Here is a 12,814-nt window from a genome sequence, read left to right on the forward strand (position 1 = left end):
TAACTCTATTTCTAAATCAAAAACGTAACTGTCCTCAACAACCAGCTGGTGTTGATGTTTTGTGAGCGGTTCTCTCGTGCACTTCTAACTTGTCCCTCCATGACTTCAAACCATTTGAAGCTCGTATTTCACCATCTGGTTCCACACACAACTTGCCATTTGTGTTGTTCTCTTCTATTCGTATCTTTCTTAGATACTACAATCTATATAAATAGATGCTGCACCATTCTAGACTGAAAACAGGTATACATGCATTTTTGGCCTCTCACTTCTTGATTTTTTAATTTACCTTTTTCATTCCTTTATGTCTCAAGTTGACCATTGTTTTCAACTACCTCTTATTTTTCTCAATTTGATTCGTCATATAATTCAAATCATTTTTAACCGAAAATGTTCAACTCACACACATAAGTCTAATCAATGTATCTAGCTATGCTAACATTAATCACAAATTACGGTAATGACACACTGGTAAGTGGTAATTATATTGGTTAATCAGGAATTCGTGGAACTAACGTTAGGGCAAGGGTGACTACATGTCTACATGAATATGCAAAGGGATGTTGGTACCCCTCAAGGTCTCTCTGTCTATGACATCTGACTAAAATAGAACATATTATTGGATTATACCTTAAATATTAACTAATATCACCTACTAAAATAAAAGATTTATATATTTCACTATTCGATTCCCTATTTAAGTAGGATAAGAAATGGATTTCAGTATCAGCATGAACTGCCATTGATACTTAATATTTTCAATTATAACACAAGTAACATATCCCAACATAACATAACTGCCATTGAACTGCCATTTGCATGTTTGTTATTTACAAGCAAATGGCAGCAACCACCAAAACTGCAGCTATTAGATAAAAGGGCAAGAAATGACTGCAAAGAAATGAGAAGTTCACTGCATAAACCAATGCAAGCTTAAGAACCTGCACCGAACACACGGATTCTCTGTTCAATTGGAACCCGGCAGCAGGGACAGGTAGCTTTGCCCTTCCTCCCATACTCCTGGCTGCAGCTACCACACATAATTTGGTGTGCACACGGCAAGAAAACAATTGAAACTTCGTCTCCCTTGCATATGATACATTCTCTAGCACCGTTGACTTCTTCTTCAAAATCCTCAAGATTGTCTAATTCTTTAAGAAGCTTTGTGATTGTCTCCCTTTGGGGCTTTGCAACATCAGAATTACCTGTCCGTGAAGCTTTTGATTTCCGATGCTTATCAGCAGATCGAGAAGATACTTTAAGGCATGAAAGCTCCTGCTCAAGCCTCAGGAGATCATCCTTGCGACGTTGGAAATCTATCTCTATCTTCAGGCGTAAAGCCTTAAGATTTCTCTTACTGTCAACCTCAGCTGCTTCCTTGCTATGGCGTTCCTCCTCAATTAGTACCAGGGCTTCCTCTTTAGCCTTCAACTCTTCCCTGACCTTGACCTGTCATAAGTTATTATTCAGATTCAACTATTCAGAAGAAGCATGTGCTTGGCAATGAACATTTGTATTAAATAATTTCAGTAAAAAGCATGCATAAACAGAAAATTTCAAAAAGTTCAGCCCAAAAAATGAAGTTCTCAATTCATAGCATCAGCATCAGACTTAGCAGAACGCTGCAAATTCATAGCTTAGTCATAGAAAGGACTTGAATATAATCAACAGACAGAAAACTCAGGTATAGCTAATTAGCAAATAGCAATGAGGAATAACCAAATAATCTACTTCCAGAATTACGAATCAGAGAATACCTGTGTTGCAAATAAATATAATTAAGAAAGCTAAGAACCGATATAAAATCATGTACCCTCCAACAATATCTGTACAAATACGTAAGATGCTATACCTTGTAGGAGCAATTCTCCACAAAAGTGATCAATTCAAGAACACTAGTACAATTAGTGAATTCAAATGGATTCTACTGCATAAACCTGTAATATACAAATACGATCCTACAAATGAAAGACATCATAAACAATAAGGTTTCAAAATCACAATGTAGTTGTAGACAACAAATTCAAGTTAGATCCACATTCATTTGTTCAGGTTAAAGTCCAAAGTCCTTCATGCAGAAAATATAGATTTCAGTATCACAATAGCAAAAAACAAACACCACACCACAGGTAAACAAAATTCCTTTTAATGGGGCCTGAGTGTGAGCATTGTCTATAAATAAATAGATTAGAGGTGGGAAAAGAGCAACCTCAGCTTCTTTCTGACACTGTCTAATCCGAGCCAATTCTTTTTCAATCTCCACTATCTTCTGTTTTTCATCTGAAATCTCCTGTTGTAGCTTTGCTATCTGTTTTTCCCAAGCAAGAAGCCTCTTTAAACACTTTTTCTCCCTTTTCTCAACCTGTGTACAGTTTTTGACAGACTCTGATGCACTCAATTTAGAAGCCTCCAACTCTGCTCTAATTTCTGCATTCTCCGTCTCTAACTTTTTGACAGTTGAATTCGCCTGATCAACTTCACCACTAGTCTTCCTCAATGCCTCCTCCATCTCTAATAGTTTCTTCATTGTCGCGTCGTCGAGCGCTTGCTTGCCTTTCTTTAACTTCTGAGCCTCCTCTCTTTGGCTTTCCATCCTCAACATTTTCAACTCAGCCATATCATTGCTCAGCTTTGTAGCTGCTTGCACTGCCCTCTCATGAGCCCAATCCTTTCGGACCTTGAGCTCTTTCTCGAGATCCTTAACCTGATTAAACAGAGCAAGTAACACCTCATCCTTCTGATCCTCTGCAAGAAGCTTCATACAATCATCGAGATTTAGCTCGCGAAATTTATTCATCATGGAGGTAACAGCATCCTCTGCCGGCCCAGTGCTACCAGCGGGAATGGCTACGGCTTGTGGCTGCGGCAACTGTTTTGAGTGAGCCTTAAAACCAGCAGCGCACAGTGCAACATTTCTTTTCAACAAGGACTTCATCGAAGGAGAAAGATTAAACCTTTTTGGGAATTCAATATCTCTCTGCAACCGCAAACTCATCTCATGGCCGCAAGCGAAGACCAAATTAAAATCCGGAGGTCCCCCTCGAGACTCACAAAAATGTGGAGATGGAGACACAACACCAACTGCATTGTCACCAGTGTTGGTGGTAGTAGTAGTAGCAGTAGTAGTAGCAGTACGCGAAGAACAACAAGTACATTCATTGTTTGCAACCGGAACCTGAATTGTGCTAGCCTTTCCGACATGAAAATCAGTGACTAGCAAACACCACAATGCATCACCCTTAGTCAAATTGGGCCTCAACTGCTGCAAGAGACACACCATAGCAGCAAGAGAATACGCCTCCAATTGCATCAAATCGGTGAAAACAGGCATAGTGTCATCGCTACCCTCCAAATTGCCGTTGCTTTTGAGATAAGCCAAGGAATTGTTGAGTATGTTCTCCAGCGCATCGACGCCGCCGAAACAATGGCCATTGTTGAGGACCGCCTTGAGAGCTTGGTCCTCGCTGTAGCCCATGGACACGATCTTGGAAACTACGTCAGCGTAGACGATCTCCATGTTCCTCAAGAGAAGCTCTTGGAGCTCGTCTTCGGTGCAGAAACCCCAGCTGTAGGGAGGAATGTTAGGGTTTCGGTTGGAATTGGGCGTGGCCACCGTTTTATTATGGCAGGAATCCGAATTGGAATTAGGATTGGGCGAGGATCGAGGTTTGCGATTGGTTCGGGTGTGCTTGTCTTTGGCCCTCATCCCTTTATATCCGATTATTCGTGCAATTTTTGGAAGAGGAGACTCTTGAAGATAGCAAGGAGAAGAAGAAGATGATGATCAAGAAGAAGAAGAGGAGCAGTAGAAGAAGTTGCAGTGATCAGTCGGTGAGTGAGTGAGTGAGAGAAATGAAGGGGGATTTTTGTGCGTTGTGTTCGTGCTTCGCTTCGCTTTTCCCTCCTCAAGAATAAAAAGTAGACCAATCCAAATTGTAATGGTGAGGTTTTAGGGTTTGGGTTTTATTTTTTTTTTATAGGGAGTTTGGACCTGGGGTTTTGAATTACATGGGCCCCCATCTATACTCTTTGTCAATTTCCAGCCCTTCTTCTCATGCCCAACAATTTTTCTTATGTTTTTGTAGTTTTTTTTCCACCGCATCTCTACACCAATCTATTGTAGATTTGAATTTCATTTAAAAATTTGTCACTGATCAATAAATTGCTATATACACAAGGCAGAATTTTAACCTGCAATACTTGTTTATTTATTTATTTTTATTTGTTTAAATAAATTAGACAACCTCAATTCTAAACATCACAAACTCACACACACTATACACTCATCCACATATTTAAGAGTTCTACCACTATTTGGCCCTTGCCAAAGTTTGAAACTGGATATAACATATTAAGAGGCATCATATATTGCCACTTAACCTAAGCTACAGCTGCGATGTCACATTGAATGTGTGCAATGAATCCCAGCTTAATAAAGGTAGAAGTCCGTTCCATTTCCAAGCTGCTTGGCTATTACATTCTGATTTCTCTAATATAATTAATGTTATTATGAAAATATGATAAAAGTAGATAAATCATAGTTATCAGAATCGAACTGGTAATCGAACCGATCAAGTCATTGGATCACTGAGTCATTGGTTTAACTGGTGGATCACTGGTTGAACCAATTGACTCGGTACTATACAAATAAAAAATAAAAATAGTCAAAAACCTAAAATTAAATTTTAAAAAATACATATTTTTAGTAACATTTTAAGAATAATTAAGTTGAATTCTATAAATAACTAATACAAAAATAGACATATAATTAGTTTATACTATTATATAGTATCTTAATTAGACACAATAAGAATAATAATCTATGAATTATATCCAAAGAATAATTTTAAGATCTAAATATTTTTATATTAGTTATAAAAAATGAAAATATATATTATAAAAGCATTAACAATACTAAAGAAACGGTTTAATGCAGTGGTTGTCAACTTGGTCTTCAATTTAGAAGACCGAAGTTTGACTCCTACTCGCTGCAATCCATTTTTCCAAATTTCTCAACCCGCATGCTGACGTCAGCATGACGTCATCGGCACGCAGATTGACCGTTGACGGCATCGGTTCGGTTCTGATCCGTGTGGGTTTTGACCGGTTTAAATCGGTTTGATCGGTTCGTACCGATTTTGACCGTTCCATTTTCTTAAGCGGAAAATATACCAAATTGGACCGATACAAGATTCGGTTCACCGATTTTTTGGTCGAACCGGCTGGTCCGATCCAGTTTTTACAACTATGAGATAAATAGGAGCAAACATTTAAATATGAGAATATAAAAAAGTTGTATCTTGATCATATTCTCACAATGTAACGAAATAAATAGTCATTTCTGGTTATTAATAATTTAGACGCTGATAAAATTGATCATACAAAAAAAATTAAAATTACATTTATGAAAAATAAATTATATTTGACAAAATTATTCAATCATACCTAATTTTTTTATTAATATCGTTAAAAAATGAATTAAAATACTCAAACTACCTCTGTCTTATTATCTTCCTCGTTTCAACTCTATCTTTATTTTTTTTTGACACCACCATTGTTAGCCATCTGAAAAAAAAAATTACATCATTCTAATTTCATTATTGTTTACGTCTTCTCCCTCACCACTATTATCTCCTGCATCTTCTTTTCATTTTTTATTCTCAAAAGAAAAAAAAAAGGAAAGTAAAACTCAGATCAGAAAAAAGGCAAGACGGAGCTGACGACAATCTTCTCTGACAACGCATTCTTCCTCCTTTCCTCCTTTCCTCCTTTCCTACTTTAACGGTTTTCTTTTTCAAATCTTTCCTCTCTTTCGTGTGTGGAGCTTGAGGTGGCAAAGGCATGGACTTTGGTGGAACACCGAGTGCTGCTGCACCATTCGCTATAGATGAGGGATGTGGTTTGTTTGCCCGTGATAACTTGGATTTAAAATATAATTGTAGCGTGAACATCTTTAAATTTGGGTCATAGTGTAAGAAAAAATTTAGTGTAAACTTATCAAACTTCATTCTAGGGGCCTTGAAAGCAATGATTTCATAAGGTTCAACCGCAAACAAAAGATATTGATATATTTTATCAAATGGTTGCACCTTCTGCTCATAAGAAGATATAAATCGGTAACTTGGTTTTGTTAGGTCTTCAATCTCAGGATATTCAATCTGAAAAATTAGATATTTTGCTTTGTCTCTGATCATATTGCTTTATCACTCGATATCCAAACCGACCAATCCTGACTGTTTTGCGAATGAAAACTTTGCGCTTGTGAGGTTAAGGTTGAGTTGGAGCATCTTTAGCTTCAGGAGCAGCATGCTTCGCTAAATTGGTTTGATGGCGTTTCCCTTGCATATGAGCCAAATTGGTTCAATGTCGGCGGCGATGGTTCTTGTGTGTATGTGCGCGGTGGTGGTTCAAGTCACCGCTGATGTGGTTCAATGTTGGTGGTGGTAGTAGCCGTTCGTGTGTCTGTATGGCTGGTTTGTTTTTAAGAACGGAACAGACAAGATACTGATAGGCAAAGATACAAAATTTTGTGTTGTTGTATTATGTTTGGCAATAAATTAAAATAAATTATAAAAATTCAATTTATTCTTTTTTTTTCATTCAAAAAATTTGAGATGAAAAATATAATAATAAAAAATATAATTATAAAAAATTAACAAAAATAATGAAAAAAATAAAAAGTAAGTTGTATCTCTTGTTAGTGTTTCTGTGTCTTTCCTATCAGGATGGACACAAAATACACTAATTCAGTGTTTCTGAATACATTGTCTCTGTCTATGTCTCATCTGTCAAACACAATTTTGTGTCTTTGTGTTCCTGTCTCAGTGTACTATTTCTGTAAACAAATACAGCCTATATGAAGTCACTGTTGTAATTTAATGTTGGCGGCAGTGGTAGTAGTTTGAGTCACGTTTTTGGCCTTTTCAATGTCGTCAGCGACGGTGTGTGTATAGCAGTGTGGTGTGTGTATGTGTGCAGCTGTGGTTTCGGCTACCGCTACTGTAGTTCAATACCAGTAGTAGTGGTGGTGGTTTGTCTGTATGTAAACTTGTTTTTTGAGAATGATTAACAATGTAAGGGTGGCGGCAGTTATTATATAACCTAACGAGCATCCAATTTAAAAAATTAATATACACAATACAATTATTCCACAGGACAATTCAATTACTCTTAAACAATATAATCATCAAATGTTTAATTCTATATAAAAGTTTTTACTTAAATAACACAAACACAAATAAAATATTGTGATATAATGTTATATTTATATATCACTAAAATAAAATTAGTTTTTATATAAACAAAATTGTTAAATTAATAATTGACGATCTTAACTCAATGGTAAAGACTTTTTACATTAAGTGAGACGTCTTTTGCATTAATAAAATCTACTCCGCACTTAACACTACGTCACTACTTGCAGAATGAGATTGGCAATCCTATCTGACCAGATTGGATAGGTATACATGGGTCAGGCCACACCGGGTTTGGCCTAACAAAGACCCGACTCGAAATATATACCGGACCTAAATTTTAGACCCAAACCCAACCCTAAATCCGATGAAACTTACACACCTTCGAACTGGGTGAAGATCGAGTCTTTAGCATGTAAAAATCTTCAAATTTCTAACCATTATTTCACAATTAACGTAATAAAATTCATTTAAAAAATTATAAAAAGAAAAAACTTCAAATTTTCAATTTCTACTGTTTTGTTCTCTTCATTGATTGGTGAAGGATCTCCTTCTCCCATTGTTCGTATCCTAAACAAATAAAATCAAGAGTTAATTAGAAATTTCTCTTAATTTTAAGGTAAAAAATCATATACATCTTCATTAGAAGTTAATAGTTAAAAATTTATAAGTAATTTGGCATATTCGATTAAATTGATATATAAAAATTTTTACTATCAAATATCATCTTATGAATTCTCCACCAAATTTTAAACCTCTAATGTCTAAACTATCTATATCCACTGTCCATAAGTTCTAATGTTCGTCCACTCCAAAATCCCAACACTTTTATACACATTACAAAACACAAATCTATTTTAAAAACAAGACAAATACACACAATAAACACATAATTTTTCATTCAACACCATCATAATGTTCCTATGTTTTCTATTCTATCAAAATCATAAATTTTAATAATCAAAATTTCTAATAAGAAATTTCAATAACAGAAAGAATAATAAAGACTTAATCAAAATACTAACAGGAAGATGGTTACGATGGAAAAGTTGGCGGCGACGCTGTCAAGGCTTGAAGAGAAGGACTGAGAGGGGACTGAGATCTGAAGGTGGCACTGTGGCAGGCTTAGAGTGCGTAGAAGAGGGCTTGTGAGGCATAGAAGCAGTAAACTGAGTGAAGCTTGTGAAATGAATGCGTGCCCCCTAACTCAAGTAGCGAAAATTAGAAACTATGATCCCCCACCGGGCCGGCCCAGGTGACATGAGCTATGGTCCAGTCCCAGTTTCGTCTCCCATTTTGGTTTTATTTTTTTTCTTGGGTCATTTTCGGGCCACTTCGAGTCCGTGCCAACATGTCCCAAAAATCTTTGGGTCTGTGATGGATCTTTGGGTCGGATCGAGTCTTGTATACTCTTGGAATTAGATACTCACGGATAAGATATATGTTGTCACTCTTATAATAATGGTAGTGTTAGAGATAAAAAAGAAAGATTAAAGATAATAAGATAGGAATACTTTAGGTATTTTAATTCATTCTTTAACGAAATTAATAAAAAATTAACGATTGGATATTTTTGTCAAACATAATTCATTTTTTTATGGATATAATTTTAATTTTAATTTTTTAAGGTTAGTTTTATCAGCTCCTAAATCATTCATGGTAAGAAAATGACTATTTTTTTCAATAAAACACTTAGTAATTATGAAGATAGATTTTTTATTACATAAAAATAATATACAAAAATTCAATACAAGAACTAAGATAATGTAAACTTTGTAAAATTTGTGTGTCTTGAAATTTTTTCTTTAAGATTTATTTGTAGAGGAAGGTTTTAAAATAAATAATAGTAAGATATTATTTACATAACTCATTTACTAATTAGTTAAAATACATTATGAAAATCTATATCCTATTAGTTGATAATATTCCATAATCCATTATATATAATAACACTCTATACTCTATAATATGATGCATGATAATAATCATTTTATAACAAATATAAACTGAAAGATTCAGGCTGATGGATTAGGAATGGCAATTTTTTTTATGAAACTAGGGATGGAAAAAAGCTAGCAGCCTGCAGTTTGACTTAGTTTAGTCTGATTTGACTTGCTATAAAATAAGTACATATTTAAATTTTTTTTAAAAGTTTTAATATGTTAGTAGATCAGATCTAAAGTTATTAATTAATTTTATTGGCCTGTCAAACTTGTTTAAATCTGTTAAAACATAATTAAATATATAAATAATTTTTTATTATTAATTAATTATGAAATATTTTAAATTTATTATATTTTATTATAAATATTTTTGTATGTTTTAAATACTTTAAAAAATTAAAATATTTTATAAATATTAAATATGACATATTACATAAAAATATTTTTTTATTAAAAAATAATTTTTTAAATAATATTTTTATTCTTGTAAAATAAATTATCAGATTTTTTAATAGACTTTAAGTTAGACTAGATTAAATAACAGGTCAGATCTTAGGGGTGTTCACGGTGTGATTTGGTTTGATTTTAAGGAAAAAAGTCATCCGATCCGAACGCTTAATTTATGTGCGGTGCGGTTTGGATTGAATGAACTTTTTTTGAAAATCCGATCCGATCCGATCTAATTACAAGCGGTTTGGATTGGTTTGGATTTGCGGTTTTTAAATAAAAAAATTAAATATATATAACAAGTCTTAACATCAAATTTTAAATAACTAACAATGATATAACAAGTCTTAACAATATCTTAAAAAGCCAACAATAACATAACAATAGAAATAAAATTATAGGTTAGTTAAAATAAATAAATAAATAATATTTTGAACATAAAATATTTATTAAATAATAATAATACATGAATAATAAAAAAGTATAACAAATTGAACATGTTATAAGTATAATTGTAAATATAATAATAAAATAATAACATTATAGCATATTGTGCGGTTTGGATTGGATTGAATCGGTTATGAAAAATAGATTCGAAATCCGATCCAATCCAACGGTTTGCAAAAAATAGAATCCAATCAAATCCAAATTAGTGCGGTTTTAATCGATTTTCAATTTGAATTAGATTAAATAAACGGTTTAATTTAGATCAGTTTAAATTTAAATACTCCTATTAAATCTAATACTTTATAAATAACTTATAACAAACTATAAATTAAAATCAGGACAATTAACTACATAATAAATTAGGCCTGTTAAAAATAAAATCTAGCCTAACTTAACCTATTTTCGCTCCTAGATGACACAGATATCCACAAAAATTTATTCGTCGAAGAACAAATTTGAGAGCTATTTTCTCCCCGCTCTCGCGGGGGATGGATATATGTTTAATAAACGTGGCAAGGGACAAGTGGTGTGGATACCCTTTTAATTGTTTTTAGCTTTTTGTCACGGCCTTGGACACACTCCAACGCTACCGTGCCGGCACTCGAACTTACTCAACCTCTTGAGCTAAGACCAAGTCAGCCTAACCCTCAATACTTAGCAAGAAAGCTAAGAACACAAGAGAACACAAGAGAAAGGAAGCTTGGTGGAAAGAACACTTTATTGCTCAAGTGTTTGTTACAAATGATTCACACACACCCACACTAACTCTTACCTCCTATTTATAGCCATCCACCTCCTCAATGGATGGTTAGGATTAAATCTAATCAATGGTCTAGATTAATCATCTAGAACCTTCTTTATAAATATCTATCCTACTACTACTTTCTAAATACTTCTAGATTGTTCCATACAACTCTTCATACTTTTATATCAATCCACACTCTTCTAGAATATTCCATGATCTTCTAAAGTCTTCTAGAACCTTCTAGGGTATTCCGGGACCTTCTAGAACATTCTAGAATGTTTCGGAACCATCTAGAGTATTCTCAAATACTCCAGAAAACTATACAAACACTGTTAAATCTAACCTTCTAGAAATTTACCGTGACATTCTCCCCCACCTAATGCGCAGACGTCCTCGTCGCGTTCTGTTCATGATAGCGCTCTAGGTGTTCTTGGAATTTCCACAGATCTTCACGAGCTTCCCAACTAGCTTCAGTTATCGGGAGCCCTTTCCACTTGATCAAATATTGAATACTTGGTGGTACCCATCTTCGTCGCACGATGCGATTAGCTAAGATCTCTTCGATTTCTTTATCAAATGATCTAATTACCACAGGCGGAGCACGACTTGAGTCACCTCTACTCGGTTCGTCTTGATCTTCATGATATGGTTTAAGCATACTCACATGGAAGACCGGGTGAATCTTCATAGAGGGAGGAAGTTGTACTTTGTAAGCAACCTCCCCAACACGTCCAATGATCTCAAATGGCCCTTCGTATTTACGGATTAAGCCTTCATGAACCTTGCGAAAGGCTTTGAATTGTTGTGGAAGAAGTTTGATCATTACCTTGTCTCCCACTTGATAGCTTGCATGCCTCCTCTTCTTATCTGCCCATTTCTTCATCCTCTTTGCAGCTTTGTCGAGATAAGAACGAGTGACATCTGCTTGTTCTTCCCAAGACTTAATCATATGATAAGCTCCAGGGCTCTTCCCTGAGTAAGAGGAAGAAAGAGAGTGAGGTGTAAGCGGCTGTTGTCCAGTCACAATCTCGAGTGGGCTCTTCCCTGTAGACTCACTCCTTTGCAGATTGTATGAGAATTGGGAAATGTCTAGGAGTTTTGTCCAATCCTTCTGATTAGCGCTTACAAAATGCCTCAAGTAACACTCAAGTAAGGCATTCACTCTCTCAGTCTGCCCATCGGTTTGAGGATGGAAGCTTGTTGAGAAATGAAGCTCCGACCCAAGGAGTTTGAACAACTCTGTCCATAGTCGTCCTGTAAAGCGTGGATCTCGATTACTAATGATGCTCTTAGGCAATCCCCAGTACTTCACCACATTCTTGAAGAATAGTCGTGCTGCTTCCTCTGCAGTGCAGTCAGTAGGGGCGGGTATAAAGGTAGCATACTTCGAAAATCGATCCACTACCACGAGAATAGATCCAAACCCCTCAGACTTCGGTAAAGCAGAAATGAAATCTAGAGAGACACTTTCCCACGGTCGCTCTGATAGAGGCAGAGGTTCCAACAACCCACTTGGTGTCTTGTTTTCAATCTTATCTTGTTGGCACACAAGACAAGTCTTCACATAACTCTCCACTTCATCTCTCATTTGAGGCCAATAATAAGAAGATTCAATGAGTGCTAAGGTCCTTCGCTGACCTTGGTGACCAGCTCACTTGGTGTCGTGGCATTCTCTTACCAACTTCCTTCTCAGATTTTCCCACTTAGGAACGTATAATCTTCTCCCTTTTGTGTAGAGAAGGTCGTTTTCTAACCAAAATCTTTTGGTCTTACCTTCTCTAGCCAACTCCACCAACTTCTTGGCTAATGGATCGTGATGCAACCCTTCCTTGATGGTATGCACAATAACTCCTTCAACCATAGAAATGGCCGCCAACTCAGCCTTGCGACTCAGCGCATCTGCTACCACATTAGTCTTGCCTGACTTGTATTCGAATTCGAAATCAAACTCAGCCAAGAAGTCTTGCCACCTAGCTTGTTTGGGGCTTAACTTCTTTTGAGTTTGGAAGTAGCTTGTAGCCACATTGTCTGTCTTGACG

The 12,814-nt window shown here is 35.5% G+C and overlaps 1 protein-coding gene across 1 annotated transcript; it reads right to left on the reverse strand.

Moving 5' to 3' along the window:
• Positions 1–876: 876 nt before the first annotated feature.
• On the reverse strand, positions 877–3,919 carry LOC107487583 (MND1-interacting protein 1). The gene is made up of 2 exons (XM_016108247.3): positions 2,210–3,919; positions 877–1,449 (listed from the first exon to the last, which is right to left on the reverse strand). The coding sequence occupies exons 1-2, from the start codon at positions 3,704–3,706 to the stop codon at positions 934–936; spliced, it is 2,013 nt and encodes a 670-aa protein (XP_015963733.1). The 5' UTR covers positions 3,707–3,919; the 3' UTR covers positions 877–933.
• Positions 3,920–12,814: the final 8,895 nt, after the last annotated feature.

This window comes from Arachis duranensis, chromosome 5 (genome assembly GCF_000817695.3).
Source record: "Arachis duranensis cultivar V14167 chromosome 5, aradu.V14167.gnm2.J7QH, whole genome shotgun sequence".
Taxonomy (NCBI): domain Eukaryota; kingdom Viridiplantae; phylum Streptophyta; class Magnoliopsida; order Fabales; family Fabaceae; genus Arachis; species Arachis duranensis.

Bases quoted from the DNA above. Each gene is read 5' to 3' on its own strand.
- LOC107487583 (XM_016108247.3), bottom strand. From the start codon at position 3,706: ATGAGGGCCAAAGACAAGCACACCCGAACCAATCGCAAACCTCGATCC. The intron at 1,450-2,209 runs GTTGCTCTTTTC...AACTTATGACAG, and splicing joins AGTGTCAGAAAGAAGCTGAG to GTCAAGGTCAGGGAAGAGTT.